The 22089-nt window shown below is 45.3% G+C and overlaps 1 protein-coding gene across 1 annotated transcript in view; it reads left to right on the top strand.

Annotated features, from left to right (window-relative positions):
* map2 (microtubule-associated protein 2) overlaps positions 1 to 22089 on the top strand; it is a 95268-nt gene that overhangs the window by 47117 nt on the left and 26062 nt on the right. Inside the window, 4 exon segments of the mRNA XM_080785935.1 lie at positions 7865 to 8144; positions 15476 to 15580; positions 17061 to 17138; positions 21065 to 21283. Of these exon segments, the coding sequence (XP_080642061.1) occupies positions 7928 to 8144; positions 15476 to 15580; positions 17061 to 17138; positions 21065 to 21283 (619 nt within the window). The 5' untranslated portion in view covers positions 7865 to 7927.

Below are 22089 nucleotides of genomic sequence, written 5' to 3'. Positions count from 1 at the left end.
TAAAACACAATACATATAATGAAAAAAACAAATACAATAACAAACATTTGAACCAGAGAGGACGTATAGGGCCTTAGTCCTACTCCTCCTCCCAGCCAACACTCCCCACTGACAGGTTGTTGTTTGATTTACATCAAAAGGGCATGTGAGCTCAAACACACAATTCAACATTTTGGTTTTAAGATGTTGATATTAATTTTGTTTTCATCCTTAGGACCCCAAATCACACAGCATGAGATGTATTAGGATGTTGATATTCATTCATCAGCCAACATTTCCCACTCACAGGTAGTGAGTGTATGTTCGTCTGATATCGCTGTTGTAGTGCAAAAACCTCTTATCTACAGTACTTATTCTAACTTGTTGTGTTTTTTGTTCAATAGAAGCCCTACTTGATCAGCATCGCATACAATGTGACACATTCTAGAGCTTGTAGAAGGGCTATTTTTAAAGAGGGCTTCGGTAGTTACTTTTTTGCCACCTGCTAGTATTTTCTGGAATACCTCTGACTTTGTTGCCAAGTCATTGTGTTTCTGTTGCCTATATGCTCGAGTTCCCTGCTGCTGCAGTCAGCTTGGGGGCGTTGCTTATGTCGTTTTGAGGAAGTGGAGTGCTGAAGCGCCATGGCAGCTTGTCTGGAAGTGATCTACATTGTACCATACAGTACAAACAAAAACATTTACACTGCTAATTTAAACAATATTCGGGACCTTAGCTTCTTTGCAGTTTAGCAGCATCCGTCATTTTATCATATGGGCAGCAGTGGCTCAGGGGTAGAGTGGCCAGTTCGAACCCGGGCTCCCCCATAGTTTGTGTCGAAGTGTCCCTGAGCAAGACACTGCTCCCGATGTGCAGGTTGCGGCCCTCCATGGTTTCCTCTGTCATCGGTGTATGAATGTGAATGTGTGAATGTAATGCACAATCTATGTAAAGCGCCTTGGATAAAGGTGCTATATAAATGCACCATTTAACATTAGTCTGCACTATCAAAATATGTTACATGTTGGCTCCTATACAATTCATCCACAGTATAAATTCACAAAATACATTTCTGCAGATTTACTGTATCCAACTAGAGATTCGGGCCGCTATGCGACCCTCAAACATTCGTCGCACCGCTGTTTATACCGACATGTATAAGTCATAGTGTCAGGGGCTTTGTCCGGATACCAGTTGTACCCGTGTGTCTGTGTCTCTTTTGTGCCCATATGGAGATCTCCATATCTGTCTCTCTACCCTAACTCCACGCCCTCTGGCGGAGTTAACTGGTTTAGCAGACAGTGAGGATCAAATGGAGTTAGCTGGGTTTGTCAGAAGAGCTTTTTAATACTTTTCATTGGTTCAACATTGCTTGGATTTCTCTTGAGTGCAGCCACTCCAATGCACAGCAATGGATGTCCCTTGACACCCTTTGTTTAGAGTACCAACAGGTGACAAAGCTTCACACATACATTATGTCTTCTCTCTCACCATGTTTGGTGGGCGAAAGCTGAATTAAAAAGCCAATTACTGATGAAGGGTAGATGGGATCAATGTGTACTTTTTTTCCTCGTGAAAGTAGACATTCAAGGCTTTCATTCGGTGTATAGTATGTATAGGATATTTTTCGTGTTCATTTTTATATCTGCCTGTCAATGTCTGTGACATAAAACGGTCCATAGCTCAGCTTTCTGTTCAAAAACAGCACTTTCCTACAAAAGCAGGTGTTACATAAAGGTTAATATCTCCAGAATGGAATGGTCAAATAAAAAAAATAAAAAAATATTGGAGTGGACAAATTAAGCGGTGTGATTCTCGCTATAAGAGCACGTTTGCTGTGGGCCTTGGAGAAGGGACCTCCTTTGACAGCTCTCCTTCAGCACCCTGTGCCTACTGTAGGCCTGCCTGAACTGTCTAGCAAACAGTGTGCAGGACTATTAACCCATTCTGACCTGAGATCAGATTCATACGAGGTTTCCACTGGACACACACTGGTCGGATTAACCCATTCTGACCTGAGATCAGATTCTAAAAAAATGTCAGTTGTTCTTCGATTTTTCAAAAATAGCAGACCTACAAGCTCGTAGCGCGCCACTCGGTGGCGCGCTATGAGCTTGTAGATCTGCTATTTTTCAATAGCTAAAGCATGACATGATGCTAACACCAAAATGGGTGCCCAGTCAGAATGGGTTAAGAGAACTGGCCACAACTTGCCACAGTATGTTCCTCAGTAATGCACCCTTCATCTCATTTACCACCCCAGTGTCTCTGCACACACACCAAGGGAGATGAGACAGAACAGCTGCATGTTAGGAGTAGTCTCTTCCACTCTCATCGGTCTGCATGTCAATGCTGATGCACCGTGGGGAAACCATTTCTGTGCTCTTGGAAAGAAGAGTTGAAAAGATTTCTGTGTTCTTGTAAATTGTAACCACACATGCACAGTTGCACACATGCACACACACACACACACACACAGATATTTTCAGCCACGCCACTTCATCCGACGTCCATATCCAAACCTATGACTTGTATCTAACAAAATATAAAAGGGAAATAGGAACTGTGAAGTTCTTTGTTAACAGTAAACGAGGCACAAATTGAACACATACAGTAGTAAACAATCCTTGGAGCTCTTTACAAAGTGTACATTTTACAATTTACCTTTGGATTATAAACACAATTAGCTAAGAGTGGGGAAGCACTGATATACTGTAGGAATGAATTGCCAATTGATTCACAACTATATAATTGTCAAACTTTGAAATCACAAGAAATCACAGCGCTAAACCATGCCGATATTGTGGAAACCTCATACAGTATGTCCAAAATTGTTACTTTTCAGGATTCCACAATTATTCACAAGGATTCCACAAGTAAGGTAGCAGATCTCTCAAAGCTTGCTGCTACTTTTGATGCTTTTGTGTGAGGCTGTAGTACGATCAAGTAGGGCATTCATTTACGAAAAGAAAAAAACGGCAAACGACAGCAACGATAAGCTAATGACAGTGTCTCTGTGTATTCATGTGTGTGTATCTGTATGTGTCTGTTTGTGTTGCGTGTGTGTGTTAACATTAATAGTATGAAAGTGAGTAAAAGAAGAGAGCAAAATAAATGAAACGAAAGGAAAATAAAGGTGCAGACAGCAGAACACAGGAGTGGAGTGGAGTGGAGTGTTATCAGGATAAGTAGGGGGAGCAGAGAGGTTACCAGAGAAGCATCCATCCATTGTCCACACAGCATTGTGTCTGCTGGGGACGGAGTGTGTCTGCTATGGTGATAAGATGGGACTTAAAAGCCCAGGTGACTTGCTACACGCTAGGTGAGGTGATTCTTGGCGCTGGGCCGGTGGCAGTGTGCCATGTACAGTGGCAGCAGTGCACGATGGCTGATAGTCCCAGATGCTGCTGAAAGGCACAAGACTGTAGACCGACTGGCAGAGCTGTGAGTGTGGGTGCTGCTGCAATAAGCAGATGTGATGCAATGAAGGGTGATTTATAATTAGTAGTGTGCAGGTGTCGCAAACCGACAATGGCAGATCTGATTTATTCTTGCCTTATTAGCGACTCCTTGACTTATGTATTCTTACTGCCTTGTGCCCCCCTATTGTCTTTAATTGGTGCATGTGTGAGACCTGCATCCTGTTTGTGTTAAATTACAGTAGTTGCAACTTTCTGCTCTAATCACTTACAGCTCATCTATGCCGTACTCATACATACAGTACATGCATACATACTGTGAGGACTGTACACCAAACTCAGGTGTCTGTGTCAAAGTATGCCAAAACAACTGCTCGCGTTCCTGCCTGCTGGAGAGCCGTCTAGTTGTGAGACAGTCAGAGAGCACTGGCTTTTATACAGGTGGCTCTCATTAGGTGTTCCCACACAGTTGACGCGTATTCTATCTGATCAAGCAGGTAGGGAGGTAGGTTGGAACATACTGTACGTGTCGTTGTCTTCTGGCTCTCTGTCTCACTTGTTCTCCAGTGTCTATATTACCTGTTGTGCGGTGTTTTGCGAGCAATATACCAACAGTCTCGGAGTAGAACCGCTGCTCCTTCACCTGGAAAGGAGCCAGCTTAGGTGGTTCGGGCATCTGGTTAGGATGCTTCCTTCCCTCCTCATGCCTCCCTTTATGTCCCCTAGCCTGGCAACCAGCTGGCCTTGGAACTTACCACCGTGGCTGGATAACAGCACATCTCAAAGTGACCTTCACAGACAGCAGAGACGGCACAGAGAGAGAGAGGGAGAAATGAGGATGGGAATGGTGATGAGTCTTGCAGTCTGAGTCTGTGTTTTATGACTCTGTTATGCACGATTTATACTGCCAGTGTCGTGTGCGGGGAATAGCCGATCTACAAGCTCACAGCTTGTATAAATCAGACTTTAATATCAGAAGTGCTGGCTGATGATGGAGGCTGGAGTGGTGGGAGACAGAGGTGTGATGGTGAGAGTCGGCTGGGAGGGGCAGAGCTGTTGTCTTGTGACAAGGAGCTGGCCGCACGTTGCTTCAGTGCATTAACCCGGGGATTTACTGCCTGTCCTGTGCTTTTTAATTTTTTGACACTGTGCGTGCGGTATCATTTTGACCTCCTCCTTTGCAGAGTAATGGCTCCGCTTGCATTTCATTGCTGTCAGGGTAAGCCTTGTTTCCCAAGCAGGATTATTTTTTCTTTACCTTGTAAAAACCTTTAAAGATGGAGTGCCACCATTTTTTCCCTAAAACATGATCATCAGGTATTATTACAATATAAGGGGGAAGAACTTTTTCCAAAAAGTGTACAGTATTTTTTTAAATCATGCTTTTATGTGGACACGCCCACCAGTTCATTAAGTATGCCTGTTTTGCCTGGTGGGTGGTGATGGGTGGTGATCCACCTGAACTGAAGCCGCACCCACAGCTGTAGTTGTATGATAAAGGCGGAGGGGTTAGGGGAGGGGCTGATAGTGTGGTGTCACTATATTACTGTTTACTTCATTGGCCCGTTTGACTGTCAAGGGTTCAGCCTCCAGGAAGAAACCCTAAATACAAAGTTAATACACCATTGCACATAAAACAACTCCAGGGTGTCTAATGAAGTACTGTCACCTCATAGACACATGAAAAACTGGAAAAATACATACAATACAATACATGATGGGAGGGGGTGTGGGGGGGTTGAGCAGGCTGGTTTACAGTAAAAAACTGACCATGAAAAAGTAGGCCTACACGGAGTCATTTTACAGAAGGAGAAATGGCTCCTTCTCCAGAGTCATTGCCAATCATGTGTGTTCAATCATGTATTTCTGTGATTGTGTTTTCAATTTTTAATTTCATTGTGCTGTAAATGCTTGGTAGTGTGCAGCAAATGCTTAGTTGTGTGTACTCAATGAATGTGTGTGTCATTTGAAAATATGGCTGTGTGTACCCACGAGTGTAAGCACGACTTCCATTTTGGGAACAGTTAAGAGATTTGATGGCAAAGAGTCATCATGGAAAAGGAGTGTCAGGGTTTAGCATTTTGTGTGTGAGGTTTTAAGTTTTGTGTGCAGTTTTGAGAATGAAGTTAGGTTGTGAAAAACATGTGTTGACTATCGTGAAAAACTAAGTACAAGTACAGTAGCCTACTTATGTAAATGTATGTGGTTACAGATAGGAGGTTTCCCCCCGACAACAACGGTTTGTAGTATTTTGATTGTGATGCAGAATACAACAGAATGGAGTAGAGATGAGTATGATGAATAGGTTGTGAATGTATCTGTGCTGTGTTGTGTTGACCATTGTGGAGCACAGCCAGAGTCAGAGTCTCGGGCTCTCATTATTGACTGCTGCTTCACCAATAGACTACTCTGAACCCTCATGGTCTCCACGGACCCGAGAGGAGGCCTGCCGTGACAAATTGCCTCTCCGCACACATTCCATTATGCAGCGCGGCGGTCCACACGGTTCGCCTGGCAAATGCCTCAACTGCGGCACAATCACAAACCCTCCCCTGAAAGCCATCAATTCCCCTGTGCCCGTTCTGTCTTTTTGGGGGGCGCTAGCCACTACAATGCACGGCTTTTGAATATTACGTCATATGGCAGCCAAGTCTATGGGAAGTTTGTTTAGAGCACTTAATATGTAAATCGTTTTCCAGCCAAGTCTATGAACTTTGAGGATATTACAATGTTTGTTTAGAGCACTTAAATTGTTTCCCTGTCTATGGACTCTAATGTTTGTTTAGGGCACTAAATGACGTCAGGTGGCCGGTGGGCGCCCCTCACTTCAAACAAGTATGATTTTACTTCTATTGCGCTTTCTTGTCCTTTGTCTCCAGCTCGCTCCTTCCCTCCGTCGTCCTTGCTGTGTGGGATGTGATTTAGAGCCAGACTTTGACTTTTCTGATGACATTGGGAAGGACAATGTCAGCAGCCGATGTCCCGTTAGTTTAACCTTTTAATTAGCCGATCTACAAGGTCCACGGGACATGTTGTTGTGAGCTTGTAGCTGCTATACTGTACTGTGTGTCCCATGTCTCGGCGCTGTACAGCAGTATAGCACTGATTCTACAATGCCGAGGTCAGCGATGGTAACGGGTTGCTAACTTACCACCTGTCCTAGACGTTCACTTGCCTGAGCTGGCAAATCTACCTGTGATGGGTGGATTTGGCCATTTACACAATGTTTGTTTAACTCTGATAGTTAGATGATTGTACCCAAAATGGACCTGTAAGGCGGTGAGAGTTAATGTGTTAGAATACAATAACATTAATCTAAATACGCATTGCATTTAATCTGCTGTCAAATCTTGCAGAGCTAGAAGAAGGAGAAACTAATAACTTGCTATGTACAGTAGCTGTGTTGTTGCTGATAACTGGGCTAACAGTGGCTCACATAATTATTCACATATACTGTAAAAACATTTCACTGTAGAAATCAATGTTACAGTTAATTAGATTTACAACACTACTGTATATTTACAGTATGTAAACACAGGTACTACTACTTTCCACTGTCTGTTCCTTTGCTACTTCATTCTTCATCTGTCTTTTTTCCTCTCCAACCTCTCTCTCTCTGTATCTGTCTCTGTGTGTGTGTGTGTGTGTGTGTGTGTGTGTGTGTGTGTGTGTGTGTGTGTGTGTGTGTGTCTCTCTCTATCTCTCTATCTCTCTCTCTCTCTCTCTCTCTCTCTCTCTCTCTCTCTCTCTCTCTCTCTCTCTCTCTCTCTGTGCATTTTGAAGTAATTTTGCCTCTGGCAGTGGCAGCACCTCACAACGCACAAATCATAGGATTTCACCCATCTGCTGTCAACCTTTGTCTAGCCAGCGTGCACCAAAGGACTATTGTGTCAGCCACACACACACACACACACACGCGCATGCACATATTCATTATTTTTAACACCCCTGTTGCACACTGGTGTCGGTCACCTAAATCAATGGGGTTCTCAAATGTTTTCATGTCAAGGTCCCCCAAATTGTATATATTTGGCCGCAGACCCCCATCTGAAAATGCTTTGTGCCAGGGACCCCCAGAAGAGACGATTTTGTAAAAAAGAAAATATCACCTGTAAGATTTTTTTTTTAAATGCTAGAAGATGTACAAGCTCACAGTGTGGCACAAAGTGGCGTACTGTGAGATTGTATTAAAATTATTATGATGCTGTACTTACACATTTTGCCAGGGACCCCTGGAACCCCCTCAAGGACCTTTTGAGAACCACTGACCTAAGTTCTATTCTCGGTTGTCGACATCGAACTAAGAATATTTCTATATTTTTTATTTATTTTTTATGTATTGTCTGTTGGGCAGCTCAAAAGAGTGCATTGAATGTTCATCACTTAAGAATGTTTGCAATGTGAACAAATACAATAGTACAGAATCATGAACTGACCTCTACCTCTCTCCTTCTCTCCTCTCCCAGGAAGGAGAGACAGCAGCTTGCGACCACCGTCCCTCCAACCACCTGCCGCTAGCTCCACCCAGCATGGCAGACGGCCGGCAGCCAGAGGACGGCGCCCCTCGGTGGGACCCGTCAGGGGCACAGGAGCCCTCCTCAGACCCCCACGGGGCCAACGGCTACTCGTCCTCCTCCGCCTCGACCTACAGGGCGTGCCAGCCTGCAGGGGCCGCGCCACCCTACTCCGCAGCCAGGGAGAACGGCTTCAACGGGGACTTGGCTGCGGCCCATGCCATTACAGCAGGTAAGGCTGCTTGATTAACGTTTGCTGTCGGGCATATTTCTTTTCCGTAAATGAACGCCCTACTTGATCACACTACAGTGTCACACAAAAGTAGTCTCACGTGGCCAGACTGTTGACTCCCACAATGCTTCCGGTCATACAACATTTGGAGATTGTGGAATAGTTGTCTGGCTACGCAAGACTACACAAAAGCATCAGAAGCAGCAGATCCACAAGCTCTATGGCTCTGTGGTTAAGATTGATCATTTCAGGTCAATGTAACTACTAACAGCCACACGTACACACGTACACACACACACTCCTCTCTCTCTGTCTCATGTCGCACAGCTGCGTTTAGATTCTCCCGGCGGATCCTGTCGGGAGCTGCCTATGCCATAGAAAGCATAGGTGGACCCCAGGCTACTACTAACAGTACTAACACCTCTTGGCTTGCCTTCCAGCATACAAAAGCCTGTTAAATTTTATGGAGATTCAGTGTAGTGCTACTTTTAGAAGTGGGCGGATGCCCCATAAGACATGTGCGCATACACATGCACTTACATTTGCATGCACGTGCGCAACGCACACAGACAAGCATGCAGACGTGTATAGAAACAAGGTTTACAAGGCTTGATCGTATCCATAAAAGTAAAAAAACATATTTTTGGCAAAAAGAAAATATTTTAGACCTGAGAGAAGTGGGGGATGGCGAGATTACATGAAAGTCATACATGAAGGTCCATTCCCCTCCATCAGGTGCCCCGGCTGACCAGGGGAGGCAGTATAGAGACCAGGGTTACTGCATGTTTTTTGTGAGGGTAAATAGGGCGCTGATGACTCGGGGAGACAACACACGCACAGCGTCCCCAGCAGGAATTGAACACGGGACCTTCTAGCTGTGAGGCGATAGCGCCACCGACTGCCACTGTGCCCTACTGAACAATAGAGGTTCATTCACAGCTATGTTACTTTGAAGCAATAACCAATTTGTAAAAAATTCCTTTGGTGCGTGTTCGTTCACGCTTTCGCAAATGTAATGCGTATATGTGCTTGCATGTTAGTCAGAGAGGTGCAGTATTCACTCCACGTGTGCCATTAAACTTGTCCCGTGTCTTTTCCAATTTAAGTTGTCCCTTTCTTTCTTTCACGCTGGAGGAGGGAGCTCTCGCAACAAGCCTTCGCTACAATCACACAGTTATTAGCGCACGTTAATTACAGGCCTAAAATCTCTCTGTTCTCCCACTCTCTGCCCTTCCTTCCCCTCCTTAGAGCACACAGCAGGAACAATGCTCTGTGACTGCGTACTGTTACCACGGAAACGGTTACCCCTGCAATTTCACCCGGCTTTTGTTGGGAGGGCACCATCTCTTTAGGTGTGTGCTTTGTGCCGACACACACAGAGAGAGGGAGTGCACTGCCTGCTGCCTGCACCCACCGGGCTGCATGGAAGAAACTAAAGGAAACGTGGTGGGGGACCGTTTAGCCTTCTGCCACTGTCATCGCCACATTAAAGGGTGGTGGAATGTCTATAAGCACTCGAGTACTGTACTCGTCCAATTTTAACCTACTTTTACTTTACTTGAGTTCATTTTAAATAATCCACTACTGTACATCTCAGAGGCAAATGCTTGTAATTTTTACTCCATTGCAATTATTTGGAAACGTTAGTTGCTAGCTACAGTACTTTGCAGATAAAATTATTATTACACAACTTTACATTACTTTACAGCTATATAGAAATAGCTGGTATACACGCTGAGAGCTTGACTCTGTATCGGTCTGTCTGTGTTCCTTTTATGCCCATATATGGAGTTCTGTGTTCCAGGTCCAGGCCAGTTCTTTGTCGTTCTCAAGTACATTTTTGAATACAGGCCTTTTACTTGTAGTATTTTTTATATTGTGCTATATTACACATTTTACTTAAAGCATAATCAGGGGACTCATGCCTCTGGGGGCACCTCCTTTTTTGTGTAGCAGGACTCTTCCCCTTTCTTAGTCCACTTCCTCCCAGGGGCTTCTGTGTTTATTCCTACTAACAACGGTGTAAGGCAGTGGTGCTGACGGATTCTGCTATTATATGTCTTGAGAGATTACTTAAGTAAAACTAGCGTTTTCATGGTCGCGTGCTGTCGGGCAGAAATCTCTTATCTCCATATTTTTTTTTCAAAGAATATCAACTTTTACTCACAATCACACTTGATCCTTTAACTGCTTAATTAATTAATCTTTAACCCCCTTTGACAGCTGGTGTTCTTCACTAACCTTTGAAGAATCACCCAATATTGTACGTTGTTCCATTCCATGCATTAAAACAGCGTGCACAAATGTCCTAGTGTGGATGTTCCATCAGCTCCCACCCGCAAGGGGAGACTGGTTTTTTTCCGGTCACGTGATCCAAACGTGTGACGTGTCACAGAGAACCCCTGGAAAACCTATGATGTCTCATAAGTTATCAAAAGCTCACGGTGGGGGGGCACGGTGGCACAGTTGGTAGTGCTGTCGCCTCAAGGCTAGAAGGTCCTGGGTTTCATTCCCGCTCGGGACACTGTGGGCGATGGCGGCGTGTCTCCTCCTCCGCGTCATCGGTGCCCATACCTGAGGCGGGGTTGGCAAAAGGGCCTTTCTGTGTGGAGTTTGCATGTTCTCCCGGTGTCCCCTAGGGTAGGTACCCTCACAAAAAACATGCAGTAATCCTGGTCTCTAAACTGCCTCCCCCTGGCCAGCCGGGGCGCCTGATGGAGGGGAAAGGAACTGGTTGGAATAACGTTTTCCTTCCACGCGTCAGGTGTACCCCCTGTCAGGTGTAAAGGAGCAACTTGGACACTCAGGCATGAAGCTATAGACAGCTATGTGTGTCCCTGTGTCTGAGTACGGAAACGTACAAGTACGGAAATAGCGCTTGTTGACCACCAAGTGTCACTGTTGCGCACCCTCACACACACACACGCACAGAGGCCAGGGAGGAGGGCTTGTACAGTAGGCCTACGTACAGCACGGGTACAGTACAGCACCACTCAGCTCAGACACGTCTCATTTTTAAGTACCGTGTGTGTGTGAGCAGCACGCTATGCCGTCCTGTTCTATGCTATCAGTTGTAGGTAGGTGTTAATGTTCATGTTCATGGATACATAGAGACATACATGGAGTCACTTGTTGAAGTGGCTGGCACGTCTTCAGATTGCAGTATGTATTTTTCAGATAATAAACCTACAGCCATGTAGCGTTCTGTGTTGATTCAATGCTTCCATGATACTTTAGAACAATGTGGCACAGCAGGAAGAGTGCAGTAAGTGGTCCATTAGGCCTAATGCGGTGGGACAAGTGTCCCTCTGCCATTATCTGTGAATGTCAAGTGCTTTCTTCCCAAGTGTGCAGGTGAGGCCTGGACATAACGGCATGCTGTCTTTAAGTTATGGTGGCGGGCGCGACAAAGCGCCTTAGTTGAATGTTAAACGCTATATGAGGCAAGAATCCCTTACTTTGAGAGACGTAAGATGAAAACACAGAGAGGGAAGAGAGACATAGGATGAAACAGAGAGAGAGAAGAGAGAGACATCATGGAAGAGAGAGAGGAGATATCATGGAACAGAGAGAGAGGGGTAGAGAGAGACATCAAGGAACAGAGAGAGAGAGGGGTAGAGAGACATATGTAGAATCGAACAGCCAGTTTGACGGTATCTGCAATTATAGCACGGCCCAGAGTCGCATGCAGCCCACCACCGGGGCCCACCGCTTTGTTGCTATAGTAACCCATCCCTCCACACATTTTTGGCACCGGCTGGTATCAAACCAAGCAGTGGTGTATCTCTCTCTCTCTCGCTCTCTCTCTCTCTCTCTAGCTCTCTCTCTCTGTCTCTCTCTCCCTCCTTCTTTGCTCTCTGCCACTATATCTGTATCGCTTTGTGCCCTCAAACGAAGCCCTTACTGGCTTTGTGCATGCATGCGTGCGTGCGTGCGTGCGTTTGTGTGCCTGTCTGACAGTGTGCGACTGTGTTGGGGCTTTTGACTCAGGGCTCCAGTGCTAGTCTCATCGCAGACAAGGGAGCATTCTCAGCTTCACAGGTAATGCAAAGGTTTTACTGTTTCAGATTATGATACGTGTGTGTGTGTGTGTGTGTGTGTGTGTGTGTGTGTGTATGTGTGTGTGTGTGTGTGTGTGCGTGTGCGTGTCCGATTGTGCAGTGAAGATAGCCTCGTTGTCGGGCAGAAACCTCTTATCTCCATATTTTTTGTGGGGGGTTTTCTCCATAAATGAACACCCTTACTTGATCATGCTACATCGTCACACAAAAGCATAAAAAATAGCAGATCTGCAAGCTTCCGAATTTGAATCCTGAAAGGTAAGTATAATGTAAATCAGGCTGACATGGGGCTTAAACAGGGCTGTGAATGCAGTTTTTTCCTATACGGTACAGCATGGCCTATTTAATGTTATGCGACTTAACTCCCTTGTCAACAGTCACGACAGAGGGGCTGTCGGAGACTTGCCTTGATGGTGTCAGAGGAAGTGCTGAGGCGACCACCAGACCAGACGTGACGTGACTTAGCTGTCACACGGACAGAGACAGACTTATTTTATTTACTTTACCTCTGTTGTGCCATTTGGGTTTGCCTTCCTATTGTGCCAGAATGCCATTGTTTACCTGGAGAATGTGTTGTGAATTGATTGTGGGTGTTGGTGTGGGTGTGTTTGGTGTGTTTGGTGTGGGGTGTGGGTATGGGTGTGTGGGGTGTGAGTTTGTGGGTATGGGTGTGTTTGTTGTGGGGTGTGGGTATGGGTGTGTTTGGTGTGGGGTGTGGATGTGGGTGTGGGGGTGTGGGTGTGTCAGTGTTAATTTCATCAACTAAAACTATGACAAACATTTTTCATTGATTATATTGTTTTCACTGACAAAGTCTAAATAATAGCTAAGTCAAATGATGACTATCATAGCTATCATGCTATTTTCAGCATGCAAGTATAAAATATAAAATCAACCATTACGGCACCATCAAGGTTGACTGAAATCTTAAAAAAATATTAGAGACTAAATCTAAAACATTTCAGATGACTAAATAAGACAAAACCTAAATAAAAAATGACTTAAAAGATTAAAACTAATTCAAAATGTGCTGTCAAAATGTGTGTGTGTGTGTGTGTGTGTGTGTGTGTGTGTGTGTGTGTGTGTGTGTGTGTGTGTGTGTGTGTGTGTGTGCGTGCATTTCTGTTAGACAGAGAAATTGCTGTCTCATTGAACCCATTGCCCTTGTAGAAGCTACTCTGTGGCGTGTGCCAGCGAGACAGCCTGTGTGTGTGCCTCTAGGTGTGTGTTCTCATGCATGTGACTGCCTTCATAAGAGTGTGTCTGTGTGCTGGCCGGCATGTATGTCACACATGACACAAGTGTGTCTGTGTGTGTGGGCACTACAGTGTTTGTGTGTGTGTGTGTGTGTGTGTGTGTGTATAGTATGTGCGTGCGTGCCGTGCATGCTTCGTGTGTGTGTGTGTGTGTGTGTGTGTGTGAGTGAGTGAGTGAGACAGACAACTCATCAGGATTCAGGGCACGTTTTCCAGTCAGGCACACGGCTGGAAGGAGCGATGGAGATGGGAGTGACATGATGTGTTGCCAGGCCTGCTTATTATATGCGACTTTGTCCTTCTTTTTGGCATTTTTCTAAAGTGTTCCTTCTAAACCAGTGGTTATTTAATGTTCATAAATTGCAGATGTACGGTACAAGCTCGCAGCGTGTCACGAAACACGCTAAAGTCTAAAATGGCACAGAGGCTTTCCCGGTTTCAATCATTGCAGGTTCTCAACCATTTTCCGGCGAAGGACCCGCTCAAATTAATGTATTGGTACCCCCCGTTGTCGTTGAAAGTAGCAGATCTACAAGCTCGCAGCTTGTAGATCAGCTATTTTCAAATATCCAATGCATATAGTTGCTTCTTTTGGGCTTGTTTCCATAGACGTGGTTGCTTATTATTTTAACTGCATGGTGGCTGGGGCTCAGGGACTGAGAGGAGGGTGTTGGGGAAGAGGGAGATGGGAGTGACTCTCAGGGACAGAAAGGACATCTGGATGAGAGGGGTGACCACCACCAGGGTAATGGCTCTGAGGATGAAGAGTGGCATTAACCCATTCAGGATGGGAACTTTTTGGTGTTTTAAGCTTGTAGATCTGCTATTTTTGAACAATCTTTAAAATGTGGCACAAATCTTTGAATATATGTTCTTTCAGAGCGAACGTTTTTAACTCAAACTTTGCTTCTGGGGTGGTCCCTGGAACAACATATTTTCAGATGGGGGTCTGCAGCCAATTTCATTTTTGGGGACATGAAATAGTTTGAAAACCACAGTTAAGGAGAAGGGAGAGGACATGTATACTGTACTTAACCCATTCAATGCCAAGATAAACCTCAGTGCCAGGCTTTTTTCATATTCACTTACTTTTTAAGTAGTCACAGAATACTCAGCTTCACTGCGATCGACAACCGTTGGCAATGAGAGAGCCATTCGCTGCACGATCGCGCCAACAAACGCTTGTAAATACATCCATCTGTTCCATAGTTAGAGCCCATTGAAAATGCAATGGTGGTTGGTGCTCAAGTGGAACGATTGAGAGACGTTCTAGAAGATTCTCAAACATGGAAGGGGCTGGGAGGCAAGTTTTAGCGACCATGTGTTTTTCTTTTTCTTGGCTTCACTGGAACTCGAAGGGTGTATCATAGGTTAACTAAGAGTGACATCGTGTGTGTGTGTGTGTGTGTGTTTGTGTGTGTGTGTGTGTGTGTGTGTGTGTGTGTGGGGGTTGATGAGCTCTACACTGGACCCAGTGAGGTGTGTGTTTAGCCTGGGTTGTGAGCTCTACACTGGACCCAGTGAGGTGTGTGTTTAGCCTGCGTTGTGAGCTCTACACTGGACCCAGTGAGGTGTGTGTTTAGCCTGGGTTGTGAGCTCTACACTGGACCCAGTGAGGTGTGTGTTTAGCCTGGGTTGTGAGCTCTACACTGGACCCAGTGAGGTGTGTGTTTAGCCTGGGTTGATGAGCTCTGTCCTGGCCTGTTGTTGACTCAGGCCACCAGTTACTTGGCTCCCGATGGCTTTTTAATTGACTTCCTGTAGCGGCTTCCTTCAGCGAAGCTACCGGTTTCTATGGTGACGCTAGGCGGTAGTGTTGGCAGGTATGTCTTGCATGTGATGGAGCGATACATGCTGCGGTGCAGCTTTCATCTCGATCTGGTTGACGAAATACAAGATAAAACTGTGTCATCTGTGTGACTTGTTTTCCCCCCTCCCTGTAGTAGTTTGTGTTCGCAAAGGATTAATGTGTGTGTGTGTGTGTGTGTGTGTGTGCGTGTGCGTGCGTGTGTAGAGCAAGTGTCAGCGCGGATCGTTCAGGAAGTGACAGCAGAGGCGGTGGCAGTGCTGAAGGAAGAACAAGAGACTCACGCTGACACGGCTAAAAGGCTGCCCTCAGGTAGACACACATACACACACACACACGCACATGCGCACATCCATGTGATTCATCCATTTAATTCAAACGCTTTGAATTAGCGTTTGAATTAAATGAACTTGAATATTTCACGTTGGGATGTCCTGGTTTGTTTGTACCAATCCAATGTAGTCATGCAGGCGCTCTGAATCGAGAGCGACTTACAGTAAGCAAAGTTAACACAAGGTAATAAATTCAATGCAGACAGTGTACAGTGTAGGGCCTCAGTAATCTAGGATCATAGGTAAACTAAGTCATCAGTCTAAACATCTACAGTATCTATAAATGCACCATGTCTCTGTACGTCTCTGTACAAATTTGACACACGCGTTCCACACCGACACATGGAGTGCAGTGCCTGGCCTTGAGTCGGTCGGAAACACGGTTGTCCAGGACTACCCCAAAAGCCTCTGCCCAGGCTCTGGACAGGGCCCTGCTCAGGCGCTAGACAGGACCCAAATTATCTAATTGATCACACCAGATCACCCCTAGATCCCCATATATGGAGCTGGCCTGTTCGAACATCACAATGATGTTCTGACATCTGCATATAGACTCCATATTTGGAAATGCCTAGCACAGAACTCCATATATGGGCATAAAAACAAGTTCGCTCTTAGATTCAGTACTTAAGTAAATGTATTTAGTTACTGTCCACCACTGCATTCGCTGCATTACGTAAGAAAAAACAGAAGCAGCAGCTTTTTTTTATTTTAATCTTTGCTTTTTAGCAGACTAACGGTTCATTTAGGGTTTAGGCCATTCTCCTCAGAATCAAACTCCTCGCTGGTGCAGTTAGTCAGCAGAAAAAGCCTTATTATTGTATTCACAGCACGCCACTTCACACAGCCTGTCGGAGCAGCTCAGCGGATTAGAACCGGGGGGAGCTGGCCATGGCAGAACGAGAACGCTCATGCCATACCGCAGTGTTCTCCACCTCTGTGTGTCGGGACGCCCAAGGGGGGGTCCCTACATGATTTTTTGGGGGGGGTCCCCTCCCCACATGATTTTGGGGGGTCCCCAGATTACATTAAAGATACAATTTAAGGACTGTTGAGACCTTTTTAATACCTTTAAAAAAATACAGTAAGACTACGTAATACTAATTATCAAACCATCAGATTATGTGGTAACATTGGCCAAAATGTCAAAGAATACACAAAATCACACTCGTGTGAAGTGAGGGGCGATCTTATCATCATACATCATCACATTCCGGCCGATCACTTTTGGCGTCCTCATCTTTTTATCCCCACATTCTGCGCTCAGCCAATCAAATCATCGCTGTGGAGTACACACAATGATGATTATTCTCGGGGATCGGCCTGAAAAGGTTGATGGGTATGTGTGCAAATGGAACCAAATGGACCCGTACACATAATTGCAAGGGTCCATTTGGAGCCCTGGTGGGCCCGGGACAGAAATGCTCACAGCTGTCCCTCCCTCCTCTCTCTCTGTATAGTTGAAGACACCGCCAACTTGCCCCCGTCCCCTCCACCCTCGCCTGCTGCAGGACAATTAATTGGACCCCTGGAACGAGGTAGGACCCATCTCATGAGCACCCCTGTGTGTGTGTGTGTGTGTGTGTGTGTGTATGTGTGTGTGTGTGTGTGTGTGTGTGTGTGTGTGTGTGTGCAGGTGTTTGTGAGTGTGTGCAGGTGTTTGTGAGTGTGTGCAGGTGTTTGTGAGTGTGTAACCAGGTGTGTCGTATTGTAAATGTTGGTATCCGGAATGTTGTACATTGGCTAACACCTGCTTGATGCTGGTAGTGATTGGGGGATCTGGGGTGTGGTTGGATGCGTTGGCGTCACTCCCCCACCCCCCACCCCACCCACCCCTTCCTGAAGTAAGTCCATCTTCTGGTGGAGCACAAACCAAACATGTTGCGGTTGATCGAGGCCTCTGAGAACAGGAAGCGTTGCGCGGTTTCGACCGAGAACAGGAACATGGCTCCCTTCCATTCATCACACATCACCATCTTATTTCTGTTGAGAATCCACTGCTTTCTCCTCCTCTCCCTTTCACCTCCTCCTCAGTCATCATCACACCCACCCATGCACGAACACACACGCACGTACAGTACACACACACACACACACACACACACACACACACACACACACACACACACACACACACACACACACGCATATGCACGTCACCTTCATCCTCATGATGATGTCAGTCTTCTTCACTCTCAAGTCTCCAAAGCAGAACCCCCCCCACACACACACACACACACACACACACACACACACACTCCGTGCTCCCGCATGACCCCTGACCCCGGAATAACCAACCAACCAAGCAAACGACACCACACCCTCCTCCTCTTTCATCCCTCTTATCTATATCACCGTTACACAATGTCTGGTTCGGGGGCCCCGCCAGGCGCTCAAATTGACCGCTGAAGGACGACTTCGCCCATTTTCAACATATCTTCATATAATTGGTCGTCACTAATGCTCACGATAAAACGGTGCTATTTTATCATGCTCAGTTTGTGTCTCATAATAGGAGGACTGTGGACACGTCAGAAACACGCCTACACGCCTACGACAATCATGTTTTTGTCGTTTCTTTCTTTTTTTTCTTGTGGTGTTCTTGTTTTTCATACTGAAAGTGAAGAGAAGAGAGTCCGCACACAGGTTTGCTCCAATGGTGTTTTCTTTTATTCAAAACACCATAAATATTTTAATACTGCAATCATGTATTCTGGATATTCTATATTTCTTGTACAATGCCTCATATAATCCCCTTGGGCTTTTTGCCTCAGCCTAGCACTTTACCCTTCTTATATTTGTTCACTGTATTGTTTTTATACTGTGCTGAATAAATAAATACTAAAAACGAAATACTGCCATCAATTGTAGGCAGGTTTGGTTTTTTGTTTTTTTCAAACAAGATAATTTTTTTAATGTTTATTATAGCGAGAACAATGGCTGCTATTATAGCAGGCCAAGTGTCCAGGAATAGAAAACATGCAGTTTCTATTATTTGGATTTCCAATCAATGATATCACTGGTAGGCGGGTTTCTGAACCGTCCACAGCCCTCCTCTGAGACACAGACCGAGTAGACAAACTTTGTACTATATTATAATGAATACATATATTATTAATATGAAGATACTGGTAGGTTGAAAAACAGTGAAGTCATCATTTAAGGTAGCTGTCCACCAAACAGACTAATACAGATTACTACAGACTGGCAGTTGAATAAAGTCAGGAGATCAGTCTTTTGGAAGGTGAGAACAAAAAGTTGCTGAACTCAACTAAGAGCTGACACTGACAGACGGCTACTGTGGTGCTAAAAAAATAGCCTATGGCTTGATGCATGTTTCAACAACAAACCCTGTCGAAAGCCGCTTCCTTACACTTACCGCCCCGACGGTCACTGCGGTAGAGAGCTACCTTTACACCGGCCCGCAACTCAGAGTGTACAATGGGTTCATCTCTTGCCGAGTTACAGACCATTAAGGACTTTTGGACCTTGTGGTCCCCAGACAAGACATTGATAACCAGTGATCTAAATACCCCCCCCCACACACACACACACACACACACACACACACACACAACCCAAATGAGCTGAACAGTCCACCCTGTCTTCTTTTCCACGTCACATAAATTTACCACTTTTTTACTTCCTGCATCTTGAAATTTCTGTCTTCCTGGCTGTTTTTAGTTTTTTAATCGTCCAATTCTTTTTGCATTTCCCCTGCCCCCGGTGTCTGTCTGTCTGTCTGTCTGTCTGTCTGTCTGTTCCGTCTTGTCTGTGATTGGCTGAGGTGAAGAGAGAATCTATGGTCTCAGGCCTATGGGTGGGGAGAGTGGGGCTGTCACGATCATAGAATTTGACATAACGATTAATTGTCAAATTTGTCATACGAATATTGCGACTAACGATTAATTGTGTTTTTTTTGGCAATTGCACATTGGAACATATGAATTCAAATAGAATTTATCTTTGTGCCCTTTTGGCTTTGTAAATACAAATTGTAGAGGCTTGGCTAGATATGATCTTATACTTAAATATGCTGTACAAATAAATAACTGACGATGACTGATACCAATATCGCTGTAGTCGGGAAGAAACCAACTATCTCCATATTCTAACGTTTTGTGTGTTTTATTTTCACGCTCTACTTGGATCATACTACAGTGTCACACAAAAGCATCAAAAGTAGCAGATCCACAAGATGGCACGTTGAACTTGTAGATCTGCAACGTTTGAATTTGAATCCTGAAAAGTAATGGATTTGGAATTTAGACATGAGGTTTCCACCCGACAGTACTATATAGCTGATCTGACATTTTGTAATGTTTTTAATGTATGAGAACGTGGAAACAATTACGCAATGTTATTGCGATAATCTCAAATAATGAAATGAAATGAAAGGCAATTATGTCAATGTGACAGGCCTAGTGGGGGTGGTGGTTGACGGGTGGCGGGGCAGCCATGTTCCAAATTATTATATTTCTATATACGTAATTACTTCACACAGAGAATTAAGAATTAATTAAGAATAAAGAAAAAAAGTGAATTTTGGTCAGTATTCATGGCTGGCCCCCAGGCCTTGGTTGGCTGTCATTTGCTTGTCACTGTGTCTTTGTAAATGTCTTGTTGTCTGTATATATTTCTCCAACACCTTCTGTCTCCTTCCTCGATCTTGTCCCCTTTCCTTGTCATCTCTCTCTCTCTCTCTCTCCTCTCTACCCCCCCTCTCTCTCTCTCAATCCCTCTCTCTCTCTCTCTCTGTGTGTTCACTGTACTCTCAGTCCGCGTGTCCAGATATCCCCTGCAGTTGTTTTTGTTCCTTCCTTTTATCTTCAGTTTCTCCCTCCTATTTCTGTTTCTCCAACTTATTTCCCCCCCCTCTCTCTCTCTCTCTCTCTCTCTCTCTCTCTGTATCTCTCTATCTCTCTATCCCTCTCTCTCTCTGTTCACTGTTCTCTCAGTCCGCGTGTCCAGATATCCTCTGTAGTTATTTTTGTTCCTTTCTGATTTGATTGTTTTTATCTTCCGTTTATCCGTCCTATTACTGTTTCTCCATCTTCTTTCTCCCTCCGCTCTCTCTCTCCCTCCTCTCTCTCTCTCTCTCTCTCTCTCTCTCTCTCTCTCTCTCTCTCTCTCTCTCTCTCTCTCTCTCTCTCTTTCTCTCTCTCTCTCTATCCCTCTCTCTCCCTTTCTCTCACTCTCTCTCCCTCCTCTCTCTCTCTCTCTCTCTCTCTATCCCTCTCTCTCCCTTTCTCTCACTCTCTCTCTCTCTCTCTCTCTCTCTCTCTCTCTCTCTCTCTCTCTCTCTCTCTCTCTATCCCTCTCTCTCTCTCTCTCTCTCTCTCTCTCTCTCTCTCTCTCTCTCTCTATCCCTCCCTCTCTCTCTCTCTCTGTTCACTGTTATCTCAGTCCGCGTGGTCAGATATCCCCTGCAGTTCTTCTTCCTTTGTGTGTGTCTTGTTTGTAGATGTAGGGGCCGAGGATGAGGCGGGGCCTCTGCGCCACTTCCAAAACTCTCGCGAGAGGTGCAAGTTCCTCGCCCCCTCCATATCTGTGTCCGTGCCCGAGGACGACCCCTACCACTCCGACGAGGAGTACTATGACCACCCCTTGTTCAGCCCAGAGTGGGCACACTCAGGCGGCACACGCCCCACGGGGCAAGTCGTGGGCTTTAGACAGATCGAAGGTGAACCGCGCATGGTTCCTTTTACGCCGTTCTTTCTCCTCCTCGCTCTATCTCTCCTCCCTGTCCTCTATTCTTTGACCCTGCCTCCTTCTGTTTTTGCCCCGATCCTCCTTTTTTTCTGTGATTTCACCGCTCCTTACCTCCGTCCGTCAGCCCGTCTATCCGTTCATCCATCCGTCCGTTCGTCCGTCCGTTCATCCGTCCGTCCGTCCGTCCGTCTCTCTGTTGCTCCGTTGTCAGTCGGTCCGTTTTTTTGTGTGTTTGTGTGTTTTTGCTGAGAATTCTGAGAGATTTCATGTTTGTCCGATGGTCACGTTTATTTTCTCCTTTATTGTAAACCAAAGCCATTTAGTGCCTGCAGTTTCCACCCTTTAAAAGTCTTGCACATACGTATCTGTATAATCTATCTTAATGCTATTTGCTATTTCTTAGGGTAATATATACTAAACCTATTTTATACTTCAGTACCCTCGGGAACTGATTTGGTTGTTTTTTGAGAACCACTGCATGCTTTAGAATCCCAAATTGGATGGATCTTGGTATACATTTGGTGGTGGTCCCAATGGCTTTCACTGCAGACACAGAGACTGTTGATGTGCATGGATTACATCCATGCACATGTTCCTTTGTGCCCTTTTATCATCTCCCCAGTGTTGTGTTGGGGAGCCATCATAACCCAGAGACCACCATGGAGGGGGGCTCCATTCCATATCACACCCACCCTGTCATACCTTATTAACATCACGATCACTATCCATCCTAAACTAGCCTCTTACACACTGCAGTACAGGAAGAGTTTCAGCTCC

Source organism: Protomyctophum bolini, assembly GCF_963924005.1.
Source record: "Protomyctophum bolini genome assembly, chromosome: 16".
NCBI classification, from domain to species: Eukaryota; Metazoa; Chordata; class Actinopteri; order Myctophiformes; family Myctophidae; genus Protomyctophum; species Protomyctophum bolini.
The sequence above is the reverse complement of the archived record's forward strand: the minus strand, read 5'-3'. Positions and strand labels throughout refer to the sequence as shown.